At 48.7% G+C, this 14,608-nt stretch overlaps 2 protein-coding genes and 2 non-coding genes across 4 annotated transcripts; 3 read left to right on the plus strand and 1 right to left on the minus strand.

Moving 5' to 3' along the window:
- The first annotated feature begins 689 nt into the window (after positions 1 to 689).
- On the plus strand, positions 690 to 3,892 carry LOC112875534 (uncharacterized protein C6C3.02c). The gene is made up of 5 exons (XM_025939411.1): positions 690 to 846; positions 2,340 to 2,399; positions 2,704 to 2,784; positions 2,878 to 3,047; positions 3,538 to 3,892. The coding sequence occupies exons 1-5, from the start codon at positions 828 to 830 to the stop codon at positions 3,625 to 3,627; spliced, it is 420 nt and encodes a 139-aa protein (XP_025795196.1). The 5' UTR covers positions 690 to 827; the 3' UTR covers positions 3,628 to 3,892.
- On the plus strand, positions 1,172 to 1,316 carry LOC112878392. Its single transcript, XR_003225721.1, has one exon. It is a non-coding gene; the product is annotated as a small nucleolar RNA snoR138 (small nucleolar RNA).
- Positions 1,434 to 1,548, plus strand: LOC112878381. The gene has a single exon (XR_003225710.1). It is a non-coding gene; the product is annotated as a small nucleolar RNA U19 (small nucleolar RNA).
- Positions 3,893 to 8,339: 4,447 nt separating the features above from the next.
- Positions 8,340 to 11,994, minus strand: LOC112877917 (gamma-glutamyl peptidase 5-like). Its single transcript, XM_025942288.1, has 3 exons — positions 11,419 to 11,994; positions 8,791 to 9,114; positions 8,340 to 8,679 (listed from the first exon to the last, which is right to left on the minus strand). The coding sequence occupies exons 1-3, from the start codon at positions 11,845 to 11,847 to the stop codon at positions 8,530 to 8,532; spliced, it is 903 nt and encodes a 300-aa protein (XP_025798073.1). The 5' UTR covers positions 11,848 to 11,994; the 3' UTR covers positions 8,340 to 8,529.
- Positions 11,995 to 14,608: the final 2,614 nt, after the last annotated feature.

The raw sequence follows: 14,608 nt of genomic DNA on the forward strand, positions 1-14,608 counted from the left end.
TGTCGCTGAGGAAGTGACGTGACTTTCTTCTGCAAATTCCAAATAAATTACATGAGGATTTTAAAATAAACATTGCAAAATTGGTTGTGTACTAATTCTTATGGCTGCTACTAGATGAATTCAATCCCCATGTGGGAAATTGAAGTAATGATGAACTTTCGAACTACAAAGGTTGGTATTATACTCCATCCATATCCTTTGCTCACGATTGGCCCTTGAAGAACTTTAATCAATAGAAACTCGAGGATGCTTTGGACCTTGTAAAACAAATCACTATACAACAGAAAACTCAGTTACAATTTACAACTTCTTACAAAATGTACCATGAATAACTGCGCAGTTCCTGATTTTTACCTGAAAACTCCATTTTTTTTTTTAAGGTGTGAAACCTCAAACCTGCAAACTGTCTCTGTCTGCCGCGTGGTGGGTTCTGGGCTTTTTTTTTTTGAACGAACGGTTCTGGACTATTCGAAGCATATACTCCTGGTTGAAACGGAATACTATCCCCTCACGCGGCCGACATTCTGGCCCCACTTTAGGTTACCCCACGTGTCATTCCCCCAACCACACCCGCGTGACCCGACCTGTCAGATCTTCGTGTCTTGCAAGACAGCCTCTGGGCGTCACAAGAAAGTGGGAGCGAAACAACGTGGGGGGAAAAAAATCATCACCCGAGTCCCGTCTCCGCCTATAAAACCGAACCCTAACCCCAGGCCCCTCTCCGTGTTCACCTTCCTGCCCGTTCGTGTCCTCCTGTTCATTCGTTCCCCACCTCGCCGCGCGCCGCCTCGCTAGGGTTTCCTCCGCCGCCCGTTCCAGCCGTCACCATGGCTCGCCGCAGCTCAGGTAACTGTCCCCTCGATCTCCTTCTAGGGTTTCGATTCGGGATGCGGTTCTTATTCGCGTTGAACGGGTCGTGTCTGGCTCCTCCCGGATCTGTGGTCTGGGCGCGTTGATTTGGGTGTTTGTACGAGTCGATCCCTATGATGTTGTTATCTGCCTGTTATTGTGTGGAAACGGAATGATATTCTTGTGGCGGTAGGATTGCGCGTGTTTGACATGCTTAGATGCAGAAATAGCCGGATCTGTTGGAAGGCAATGGGCTGGGTCTTTGGGCCGTTTAGATAACTGTTGGATAGGAAATGGGTCGCTGCCAATCGCCATGCAGCATATTGCTTCTTGAATAACCGGTTGCAGACAATATCTCGTTCGCAGGCGGTTCAGACAGGGGCATATAACGAATCTGAATCCCTACAAGCGAAGGGTTATTTCCGTTGACCCTTTCTCGTTTGGTTTTCATATAGATTTACATATATCATTTGAAACTATGAGGTGTTTGGGGTTCTTGTGGAACTTATCTGCATGCAGTGGATCCGATCCATTTAACTTTTGAGAAATGCCTCTTTGAGTAGCCATTACAGTCCTGTGTACTGTTTTGGTTTAGTTAGGAGGCGCATAGCGATGGGCATCAGATGCTCACTCTGGCCTTTTGAGGGGGCGCCTCATCTATTCTACCTAGAAGTGCCCCCCAAGCAGCCGTAGACATTCAATTATATTACCCTGCTAATAATTTCAACTGAAGTTGCTTTGTAGCTAGTTTTTGGAATTCAATACTATTTGCCTTTTTGAGTAGCCATTATAGTTGTACATACTATCTTGGTTTAGTTAGGAGGCACATAGAGATGCTGTTGACAAAGTCATGTTGGCTGATTCAGATTAGAGCATATCTTTTACTAGAGGTGTTCTTTGAGGAGCCATACATTATCATTTTCATGCTTTTTTTTGTTTCTGTTGTCCTCTGCTTATCAGATGTAATAGACTGGATGAATTTATGTGGATATAGAACAAACACTCCTAAGGCAAATTGTTTACCTGATTTATTTGGTTCGGATAACAATGGTTTTGTTGAGTGTATTTTAGCATTATGAAAATAATTACAGACTGGGATACTATCTTTGCAACACATGATGTGCCTCTTGAATAACCAATTGCTGTGATTTGTGTATTTGCATTTGGTTCAGACGGGAGCAAATAACAAATGTGATCTTTTGAGGGAAGGGATCTTGTTCTTTGTTCATCCCTCCTTAGATTGATTCCGACAGTAACATCTATTTTCTCCATTATGTTAGTGCCATGATATGGTTGGCTAGTGTTGGGTGTGCTGCACATGTAGCTGTTCCATGTCATCTTCTAACTATAGTGCCAGAAATTTTTGTACTCATGTACCAAATTTCCATCTGGTTACCATTTTGCAATGATGTTTCAGTTAACTCATCATATGATAAACTATGCCACTGGCTTCTAAATATTTTGATGCTTACATTGATCTTTATTGGCAGGAAGGTCAGCATCACGCCCTGCTCCGCGTGCTGCTCCAGTGAGAAACCCACCACAGCCAGGTACTTTTGTGATTTACAACAATATAATGAATGTCTTGTGACTTGACATTTGATTTTAATTTGGTGTTGTTGCATGGTTTGTATTTGGGTATCTTGATTGAAACATTGCAATATTATATTATGGTACAAGTAAGTTGCGACTTCAGTTGTGTTTTTCCATAACCAAGGACACTTCTTAAATTTTTTATTCCACTCCACTGGGATTGAGTTCATTTCATTTCAGTTTACATTGGAATCAGAATCACTGTTTCAGTTTATAATGCATTCCTGTTCCTAATGCGCCAGCTGAAAATTCTTTTTGCAGCGCGCCAGGCTCCTCCTCCAGCTCCTGCTCAGAGCGGTGGTGGCTCCATCCTTGGAGGAATTGGGTCCACAATTGCTCAAGGTTGGTATTCAAAGCTTGTCCTTTTCGGATGTTCATCTATAAACAAAATCCCTTTTTCCTTGTATTAATTTTAATAAATGCAATTTTATACAGGTATGGCGTTTGGTACTGGCAGTGCCATGGCACACAGAGCTGTTGATGCTGTAATGGGCCCCCGTACCATTCAGCATGAGACTGTTGTCTCGGAGGCTGCTGCTCCTGCTCCTGCTGGTCCAATCATGAATGCTGATTCTTGTGGCAACCATTCTAAGGCCTTCCAAGACGTATGAACACTCACCCCCTTATGTGTTGCCTAACTCTTATAGTTTACTGCATTCACTCTTGGCTACTTATCTGGGTGATGGGGGTGGTAAGATTGCATTGACTTTATTTGCTGACTGAGCATGGTTAATAGTCACTAAAAAGTTCATATTCCTTTCTGCTCTTTGATTAATTGTCACTAAAAAGTTTGTCTTGAAGTATTGGGTACAAAGGATCTTGCAAAGGGAAAAAATGGTCATTTCCCATTTGCTGTTGGTATTCACTACTTGTGTGATTATTTGTGTTTACCGTCTTGATCTATTTGGTTATTGCATTGAGATAGTGTTGTTGGCTGGTGCTCCTAGTGTGTTCCGGTGATTACTGAGATCTACTCATAAAGTACCTGCTATTTAATATAGATTGAGTTGGGGCATTGTTAATGTTTTTCTTGAACCTGTCTGGCTGTTGTATTGCTTGGTGATGTGTTCTCATGCTTCTTGATTGATGATGCAGTGTATCAACCACTATGGCAGCGACATCAGCAAGTGCCAGTTCTACCTTGACATGCTGAACGAGTGCCGCCGGGGTGGTGCGACTGTCTAAGCTGCTGCTTCATTGGAGTTGATTCATGGGTTCTCTTTTCACTCTCATGATATCTCATTAATAAGACTAAGTGAACTATGAACTACAGCCACAACTTGATGTTTTGTGTGCCGTGACCACCATCACTGGTGCGTGTTGTTGAGGTTGTGGTTATGTTCTGTTATCCTGGGAGTAGTACATTCTGCTATATCCTATATTGTTGGTACAGACTTCTATGGCACCGATGATAATAAATATCTGAATCAAGCGGTGAACCTGTGACTAAGGGGGTGTTTGTTGTTTTAATCATGGGCTCAAGCTACTGTGCGTCGGGCCGTTTCCCTCGTGTATTGTTGAGCTCTTGCCGAATTGTGCGCTATGCATGTGTTAGGCCAGCTGGGGTTGCTCGATGTCACAGACGGAAGGCACCAGCAACTGAGACATTAATTTTCTCCTAAACATGAATTCTCAAACCGTGCGATTCTATAGGGCCACGTTGCCTTTTTTTCCTTGGCCGTCAGATCTTGATCATGCGCTCCAGCGCGGGCACGGAAGCTACGTTTCTAGAGCATTCGTCCTGAGCGCTGCTGTCTCTATCCTCGCGCTGCCTGCCTGAGCTAGAAACCGCCGTTGCCGGCCAGCGGGCCTGAGGAGGGGCGGCGCTCCACCTGCTTCGCCTCCCTTCACCTGTCACGCAACCTCTCAGCATGCCGTCGTAGCGCTGTTGCTAAAAGAGTCAGGGCCAAGCAAAAGCGAGGCATTGGAGGACACAGCCACACAGGGCAGTGAGAGAGGTGGAGGGTAGCGAGGCCGCCACAATCGGGAGGAGGCTCGCGGCCGCGACGCTCGTCGCCTCCCACCGCACCGCCTCAGCATCCGAGGCCGCGGGCGCGGAGGCTGAGCGCGGGTGCAACTAGATCCTCAACGCGCCGCCACTCGCCGGCTGCACATCCTCGGCTGTGAAGGCAGAGCACCGGAGGCTAAAATCGAATCGAGACGGAGGCCACAACAGCGGCGACGGCGCAGCTCCCAATAGCCCTGTTTCCCCGCGTGCAGAACGGTGCGAATGTAGGTGCTGGAGACCGCGGGAGCGACTACCTGCAGCCATCACCCAGGAGGCCAGGCTGCTCCTGTTCTTCCCTGTGCAATCGTCGACCGCCCGGCCGTGACAGCTTTGTGAGTTCCCCTCCCTCGGGCTTGCTCCTGCTCCATATACTCTGCTCGCTGCTAACCACCCTACTCCTCAAGTAGGAGGCCAACCTGATCTATGGATTATTTGCTCCTCCTCCTCTCGTTTGCTTTAGGATGATTCTTGCATGTGCAATCCTCATGTTAACTCTTGGCAAACTTAATTGAGTAATTGTATTTGCATTTTAATTTCTGTGCTGATGTATTCTTGATTTCCTTATGAACCCAATGCTCCTGCGTAATGTGCCATTAGGCAGACCATGCCTATCAACCTACTTCACATGACCTCTCCACTGCTTCTGACCCAGAAAATGGACAGATAGCCATGGAGAGTTCTTCAAGGGGACTCAAGAAAAAAGCAGCAATATGATGAGCAAATGTATAAGAAAAACTAAGTTGCCACCTTTGACTGTAAAGTTTGTTCGATGATGTAGACTATATTTAAAGTAATATAATCAATATGGCAGATAATCAAGGTTCTGCAGCAGTCATTTTAAGTTTCCCTAATAATATGCATCAATATGCCCACCTGGTTACTACTAATTTGATCAAACCAAGTAACCAGCCTCCATAGTTGCAGATCATTTCATCCATTAGTTGAAAAACAGATATTAATTGCATTCAGAGTTTATCTCCTATGCACATTAGCCTAACCTGATGTTGTAAACACATATATTATGTAATGTCTAAACAGTTGTGTCAAAACAAATAATAGTGATTTAACTATATTGCAAAATATTTTAGCCTAGCAATCTGCAACAATAATTCTTTGTTTGTATTTATCTTAGTATAAGATTGCTCCTGAGTGACCCCATCCATATTTTGGTTGCTAGAAAGTGAAAATTATCCATCTACACACCTGTCAGGTAAACAGAAACATCAGTATTATTATAGATGTTAATTAACTTCTCTATTATACTTATCCAACAGCTTAAGTCAAGTGATGGCCTTAAGTTCATCTTAGTTTTAAAATTATCTATATCTTTTAAAGAAATTAATATGCTTCATTGTCTGTGCATCAATCAGAGCTGCATTTCAAGTTTTACTGCCATGTAATTACAAAGATTAATGTTATATTTCTCCCTATAAATACCATCTTTTTTTAAATTTACATTACAGAATACCAGTGATGATGGCAATGATAAAGACCAATACCAACACAAGAAGTAAAAGAAAATTTTTAGTCAAGCCTCACACAAGTAAAAGGTTATAAAATCTACCTTGCATATGTATTTACATCCATAACAATTACATTACAGAATTCGTGTTTAGAAGATTATGTTCAAGATATAACCTGATACCCTAGAAAGGCGTTATAACACACAAAAATATTTTTTACAGGACTATGAAGATACTCTTTTGCTCTGACCAACCTTTTGCCTAGCTCAGGACTTTGCAATTTGCCAAACTACTACCAACCAGTTAGAAGAGCAATGGATCGTGCTCACATTTTGTTGTATATATTGCTTCATAAGATGAAAACTACAAGGCAGGACTTTACTAACTACTTATCGCATTGTAACTGTTTTACCGTATATGCTTCTTCTACCCTTCCACGAACAGACTATCTCCTGACCGATCTATGAATCCGCAATGTTTGTATCAGAACTATATTATTTTTATCCGCAGATATCAAATATTTTCCTGCTTAATATCGCAAAAATGTCAAATATTTCTTCTAATGCAGCGAATCCGTCCCGGATAAGTAACCATTGATTATTTGCTACTGTATGGACTTTGTTATCAACTTTCTCAATTGTATAGCTATCCCGTGTTCTCTGGACCACTGGCTGCCTTGTGAGAATCTATGTTCATACTGCAGAGGATCATACATGAATCCCTGAAGTGGCTTCTACATATTCAATATTTTTTACATGACACAGCAATACTGGTCTTCATCATTCTCGGAGTAATGTATGAGGTACTGGTAGGATGGATGAGGATGCCCAGATGCACACCGATCATGTACCAAACTTTTTGGAGCCCATTTGCTGGTCTCTGGCGACCTGTATAGAGGCCATTGTTAATGAAAGCTCGCGCTTCCGTTTTAGAAGAAAAAAAACACGATTTAAGGCGCGTGTACGAGCTGGACGGTAACGTGCTGGAATGACTGATGCGTGTGTGCTGGCCTGATGCTGCTGGTTGTGCGCGCGCGAGTTCAAACGTGATGCAATTAAACTTCACAATCAGGAGGACAACTCCGTCGCCCCAAGTCCAGGCATCCTCTGGAATGTCGAACAAAAATAGCCTTATTTAGGCTCGTCAGGTCACATCTTGAAGCCCCAAGTTGGTGCTGCCGAATTGTCGCTGAAGTGGTCCTGGCAACTGCCGGTCCACGATGCAAGCTCATCTATCCACGCCGTGAAGGAGCAGCACGGCTCGAGGAGGTTCACCGCACCTGGACACACCCGTCGCCTTATCTGCAAACGGTGGGCTGCGCGTGTGGTTGGCTGTCGGCGCAGGCGCGCAGCACAGAAAGTTCGGTACTACTCCGACCAGTGTTCTTCCTAAATCCGCTTTCATATTCATATTCTCGTGCAGAATGTGGGCAATGCTAACGGCAAAGGCCCAGCGAGTCGTGACTGCCACTCCAGCAGTCCCATCCCAACAACCGAGAGCATATTTTCATTCTTTGTTTTTAATTTTAGAAAAAGAGAACGATCCAGCCCAACAAACCATATCAAACCTCTAGCTCGTTAACTGAGCACGGATGGTGAACACTGCAAGGCCTTGGGCACGCCAGGACCAGACCTAGATCGGCAGCCGGGCTCCCGAGCCGGCGGTTTCCGGCGGCCGGACGGAGACCGTCCCCCCGCCAGCGCGGCCGCTGAACGCCGGGCCCCCTTCGCCGGCCTGCCCACCGCCCGCGTCTGTCTGTCGGGACTCCGGACGCCGCTCTCGGACGTTCGTGGGGAATATATTCCGGCGAGGATGGGGCCGACTGGACAGAACAGCAGCGTGCGTACGGCGTGCGGCCGCGCGCGGATGGATGTGGGCGGGGCGGGGAGATGAGGATGGCGCGTACGTGGCTGGAAGAGCCACCGGAGAACCGGGCCGGATCTCCTAGCGTGCAGGGGAGGAGCAGGACGCGGGCAACCTCGGCTGGATCCTGTAGGCCACCACGCGGGATCCCCGTCGCCGGCCGGCCAGTTGGTGCGTCGTCCGGCGGTCCGGTCAGTGGGGGAGCCCACCTTTGCTCGTCTCGCTCACCAACCTCTGATGATGAAGAAGCGCACAGCTCAAGGTTGGTGCGCACTGTTGGGGTTGGTTTTGTGCTCGTCTCGGATGCAAGAAATGAATTTCGATCGTAAGGTTCTTATAACTGTGAGTAGCTGAGTTCTGGCGGAGCAGATCCTGCACTGCTAATTAGGGTTCCCTGAATTCCGGTTTTCCTTCATAATAAGCTTTGACAGCGCAATGGATGCGACACCTGACAGGCGTTTCATCGTTTAATTTGGGTCCACAACGGAAAGATGAAAGAAACCTCTGTACTGTAGGAGACACCATAGCTGGCAATCTGATAAAGAACTGGGGCCAAGGAGAGATTGACTAAAAAACTAACCAACCATTTTTTTCTCTTTTATTAATGCTTCGGATAAGTAGTAGTTCCTGTACAAACTCTGAGCTCTGAAGCACAAAATAAGGATGAATTAACCTAGGCATCCCCAATACTCCCCAATTTCCCGCCTTTTAACTTTGCTCCCTCCCCTCCCCATGAACTAGTGTAGCAGCATGCTATAGCGCCACCGCCTGCTGCTTCAGCTGCTGCTGCTGCTGCTGCGACTGGAGCCTCCCCTTGAGGAAGCCCCTGCACACCTTCTTCCACAGCTCCTTGTCCGGCTGCCGCACGTCGAAGCTCGCCTTCGCCACGTCCACCTGGCAGTCCTGCGAACACAGATTCCAGAAGTGATCAGCACTTGCACAATTTTTTGTTTCAGAATTCTTCTTCGTCCCTGACCCTGAATCAAGCCTCGAGCATGGAGAAACAAAGCTTACCAGGATGAGGTCGCGCTGGAGGAGGCGGTCGGCGATGCTCATGAGGATGTCCTTGCTGTACTCGGGGTGGCCCTGGACGCCCATGACGCGGTCGCCGAGGCGGAACATCTCGACGCGGGTCTTGTCCGACCGCGCCAGCACCTCCGCGCAGGGGGGCAGCTCCCACACCTCGTCCTGGTGGAACTCGATCACCGGCATGTGCACCGGCAGCTTCAGCGGCGCGAACAGCCTCGCCGCCGCCGCCGTCGGGTGGATGCAGCTCACGCCGATGTCCCACCCCTTGGCCGACCGCCCGGTCCTCCCGCCCAGCGCACGGCACAGGATCTGCAGGTACCAAGAACAAACAAGCACTTCGTAAGTTGTCAAGTTTAATAATCTGAAAGAAAAACACACACATTGCAGAACCTTTATATATATATATATATATATATATATATATATATAGAGAGAGAGAGAGAGAGAGAGAGAGAGAATTTCTCTAATGTTGAAATGTAAAATCGATCGAGCTGTTATGGGGGGTCAGAGGTACCGGACGATGGGACCCGGTCGCGCGTGACGGGAATAATCAAGCAGTCAGCTGGCTCTAACTAAACGCGTTCCGATCAGGGGTTCGCTGACGCCGGGGCGGCCATTAGCAACGCCGGGGCCGGCGACAGGTCGCGTCCGCCCACCGTCTCCCTCCTCGGATCCGTCCGGCGACCGGACGAGCTCTATCGGCAGAGCCATGTGCGCGAGCAAGGGGACGCGGACAAGGCTGGCGTGACGGGAGCATCGACCGGCACCTCCGGAGTCCGGACAGCGCCGCGAGATCTAACTCGACGCGCCGTTTTCCCTTCGGGAACAAGCGATCGAGGAGCATCGGACACGAACCGTGTCCGCACTCTGCTGCACGGTGCTCTCTCTGTCCGATCTTCGTAGCTTTCGCCGTCGACGAGCATGCGGACATGCTACCGCCGCTCCTGTTTCAACGGCCGTGCTCGCACGGCTCCGGAAGCCCATGACTTCGCGCATGGCATGAGTGTAACCCAAGCCTTATCATATTCAGTTGGGGACACATCCTAGGTTTTACGAACGATTTAAAAATCAGGGGGGTTTGTCTACGATATCGGGAGAGTCCGGCGACCGGCTCCAAGAACAACCCAACTCGAGGTTCTCCACCTGAAGAAACAGCTCCGGCTCCGGCTCTTCAACCAAACTAGGGACAGGGACCACACGGTAGCCGCAAGCCTAACGAGAAGGCCGCCGGGCCCTGGATCCCTCTTCCACCAGAAAGGATTGGTCGTAACCAAGTGATGACACTCTCGTGCACTGTTCCGATCTGAATGAAGCCTTGCGTGTAAAACGTGAAATTTCCCCCCAAATTTCAGTTCCAGCATGGAACCTAACCTTTTTCTTGTACGTAGAAACTCTCTCTTTTGAGTGACAAGGTTAGGGGAGGAGGATTCCTCGTCACGTGGTCAAGGGTAGCTTGCCATGCTCTGGATGCATGATCTGGTTTGAAGAAAGGAAATTGTTAAGCCGCCTAGCGCTAGCACGGCGCGCACACCCTTCGGGTGATCGCGAGCCGGTACGCTAGTAGCAGCGTCATTTCAAAAGCAATCGCCCCGGCGAGACGCGTCACGCCATTTGAGTTCCCCCCTGGATCATTATAAATTGGAGGTGGGGTTTGCGCGCCAAATCAAAACGAACCGGCAACATGATAGGCAGAGCCGCAGAGGATCTCGCAAAGAATAAATAAAAAGGAAAAAAAACAGAAAAGAAAAGAAGAGAAGAGGCGACCTTTTTGTTTGTGTGTGAGCAACGACAACTGAGCTAACACGGCCACGTCACCCCACGTGAACTCGGCAAGGCCAGGCTGGAATCTTAGCCTTTTTTTTCCTCTGATGGTGGCTTGTTAAGCTAGATTAGCGGGTGTGTCCGCTTGGTTGCTTAGACGCGAATCAAACAGGGGGCTTATGAAATGAAGTGGGGTGGTCAGACGAAACGAAGAAAACGACCACAGATGGCAGAGCGCACATGACAGACAGGTGGGGCCCGTGTGAGGCGACCCCGCGGGGAGGTTTCTGGCCACAACCACGGGCCTTGCCGATGGTGGGGGCCCACGGCCACGGGCTCACTGTCAGTTCCTCTAGAAATGGCCATTGCTTTTCGTTGTTTATTTTATTTAAGTTGAAAAATGCAGGCACATAAGCTTGTAACTCCACTTTTATGGCCCTAAAGTCTTCCATTTCGTACGACATAAAATGGCGCATCTCCTACGTTAACTAATTTGATGGCTTTGACTGGCATTCAAGTACAAAACCGTGAAAAGTTTGGCATTTCCCTTTTCTAGGGTGCGATGGTCTCATGCCGTCCGTTTCCACTAACCACGCTGTCAAGTACCATTTCCTTCCCTTGACCAGCTCGTTCCCTAATCTAATTACCGGCCGTAAAAAACACAGAAAGCTCGAGCTTTTACCGAGCAGCTGTGTCCCCAGAGAAGGCGCTAGAACAACGCCTCTCCTACCAGCAGCTGTGTCCCCAGCGACGCGCGGGAGGAACAAGACGACCCCGAGAGAACACCAACCAACCAACCAACCGCAACCGAACCGGAACCAAGGGAGACGAGAGGGCGGGCGGGATTGGCACCTGGTGGCCGAAGCAGACGCCGAGGATGCGCTTGCCGGCGGCGTGGAGCCGCCGGATGAGGTCGACGAGCGCGAGGATCCAGGGCTCGTCGCCGTGCGCGTCGGCGCAGCTCCCGGAGATGACGAAGCCGTCGAAGCCGGCCGCCTCGGCGTCGGTGGGGAGCTCCCCGCGGGGGGCGCGGTAGACGCGCCACGCCTCGCCGTCCTCCTCCAGCAGCGCCCGGAACACCTGGAAGTAGCCGTTGTACGCCTTGCGCACGTACTCCGAGTCCTCGCCGCACTGCAGCACCGCGTAGGACCCCGCCGAGGGCGCGGTCGGGGCGGCCGCGGCCGCCGCGGCGACGGCGGCGGCCGAGGGGAGGAGGGCGGCCTCCACCGCGGCCGCGGCCTCGACGGCCGAGGCGGCGTTCTCGAGCGGCCCCATTCCCATGGCTGGCGGCGGCGCTGTCTCCCGCCCGGGAATGGAGGGCGGGGATCGGGGGTGGCTTGATTCGCTTGCGGGGAGGTTGGAGCGGAGAGGAATGGGGGGGGAATGGCTGAGGCGAGCTCCGCTATTTAAAGGAGGAACTCCGCCGGTTTTCCCTCGGAAAACAAATGCGGTGCCTTTTTTTCGCTTTGCCCCTCCCGATTTACGATTACTTCAAATCTGGGCGGGCGTGGAGTAAAAGGGTGGTACCGGCCGGGGCCGGGCCACCGGCGATCTGCTGCTGGTCCGCCGCTGATGCGGGTGGTTTTGGACTGCGTGTCCCGGCCCTCCGGCCGGTTTGTCTGCGTGCCCGCCTCCCCCCGCTGGATCCTTTCCCTTTTCGTCTCTCGTTTTCTTCTACGCCTTGCCTTGCCTACTTTACTAGGAGTAGGACCAGTAATTTATGTCGTTCAAAAAAGACTACTAGTATTTTAATTAATTTGTTTCAAGCAAATACCACTAGCTCATTCTTGCTGTAGCGCACTGGTGTGCGTGAGCGGATGCGTTAGCTAGCGTAACTGACCAACAGAGCCGTTCCGTTACTACCAGCTTTCACGAACCGTCAGCAGTTGCGACGGAGAACCAGGGCGAGGGCATCGCCTTGCGGACCGGGAGGGTAGACGAACGCGTGGCCAGCCCGGCATGGCGGCGGGCAGCCTCGCCATCGCTCGCGGGATGCGCCACTCTGCACGAGCCATGCATGCAATTCAAGCAAGTTGCAGCGAGTGATTCCATGGGACTGGCCGCCCGGAATCCACACCGAACTTGGCTGCCCCGAGCTGGCCGCGACCGCCTGCCACTTCACGCGCTGCCGGAACCTTTCGCCGCTGCCCACTCTGCTCTGGCGCCACGCCAAGTTGCCAGTAGGGAGACCACGGTATCCGCGCGAGCTCCGAGGTGTCGGAAGCGGCCAGCCAGCCATCGCAAAGGTTTTCGTTTTCTTATCTTGGGGGCCCGGGAAAACCTCGCGCCGTGTCAAAGCACCAAAGGTATAACCGGCGCTTGCTTCCCACCACCAGCCCAATCCCTTGGAGTGGACCTGGACGTGGTTTTGGAAGAAAAAAAAATGAGGAGTGTCCAGGTTCAATGAACCGGTGTGGCCTGCAGATTTGTGCGAGTATCACGCTGGTCGAATGTGAGGCGAGGGAGACACTTCGCGATCGGAATTCGGATATACTGCCTTCGCTTTCGGGTCTCACCGAATTTTGACACCGAGAGGACCGAATCGGATTTGTCGTGGTCAAGAAAATGGAAGCTTTGACAAATGTTTTAGTGTGTGAAAGGCTGTCACATTTCGTTTTATGGCAAAAAAGAACAGTGATCTAATGCATACTCTTTTTATTTCTTCCATACTGGTCATACTATGCATACTCTTTTACTTTTATCTCTGTCATGGTTCTACGAACAACCACAAGTTAGTTTCGTGGCATGTATTTTTATAGTTTGGTGTCATACTGGAAGTAAATTTGATAGGATCTGACTCTTTGTACGAATCAAAGCCCCATGTGTATATACCATCTCAACTAAACCCACATGATGGTGCTATTTATATGACTAAAATACAAATATTCTCGATCGTACACATTCGTATCTAGGATATAAATTAAGGGAGGAGTCTATATATTCGCCAGTCGTTCATAAAATCTTAGTTTTTAGTCGTCAATTCTTAAGATTGTTATAGTCACGTATGCGATACCGATAACCAATAAGACAATAATTTGTGGTCCCATTTATTGCGTGGACCTTTAGCACACATGTTGGAGAAATATATTTTGTTATGAACCACTTGTCTAAGATCTGCCTCATATGATTGAACCGCATACAAAATTAAAGTGCATAATTTGGTATATCACATTTGTATATTGCCTTCACTTTAATCTTTCGCCCAAATTTGACATAAATGTAACCATATCAAGATTTGTTGTAGTCATGGAAACACCATCTTTGAAAAATGTTAATACATATATATGGAGAGATTCTACCTTCGTAAGGAACTTATGCATGCGGTTCCATTTGCCTATATGTATAACAAAAAAAATTAAAAGTGACATATGATATTAGCCTTATTAGGTTGCTTATAAAATATTGCAATCATGATCCTTAGAAAGTTTTTTTTAAAAAAAATACGAATCAAATGGTATTAGTTTCGTTCTATAATTTACATGCTATTAGATTTATTGTTAGTAAAAGCATGGTTTTGGACTGCCAAAACCCCATATAGAAAAGAGGGAGTATATGTTATATTACCTACAAACTTAGGTTGCTTATAAGTTTGTGATTGTGAGGAAGCAAATTAGTTTGACCATTTCGATTCTCGAATGATACGAGTCCTAGCTACATGCATGAAAGATTTATATGTAAGAAACGCTCCGAACCATTTGCTAAATGACTTTTGTTTTGAAAAGGCAGATGGGTAGTATGGTAATTTGTCCCCTTAGAGTCTTAGGCTGAGTTCAGTAGTGGGGGGAGGTATTTCCCCACCACGTTAGCTCTCACCCTCACTCTCACCCCTCTTTCACCCTACCCCTCCAAGCACAGGCTATATTGCCAGCTCTCACTTCTCTCTTCTCCACATCAGCTTTTCTTTTCCAAATTTAATTATTTCAACCTCCACGTGGACCAATAGAAATGCGTCACGTCACTCCCGCCCCACCCCTCTCGCCCGACACCAGTGCGCCGTCTCGCTCCGGCCTGCCAACGTGGGCGAGAGCGGGGCGATAGCGCC

This window comes from Panicum hallii, chromosome 9, assembly GCF_002211085.1.
Source record: "Panicum hallii strain FIL2 chromosome 9, PHallii_v3.1, whole genome shotgun sequence".
Classification (NCBI taxonomy): domain Eukaryota; kingdom Viridiplantae; phylum Streptophyta; class Magnoliopsida; order Poales; family Poaceae; genus Panicum; species Panicum hallii.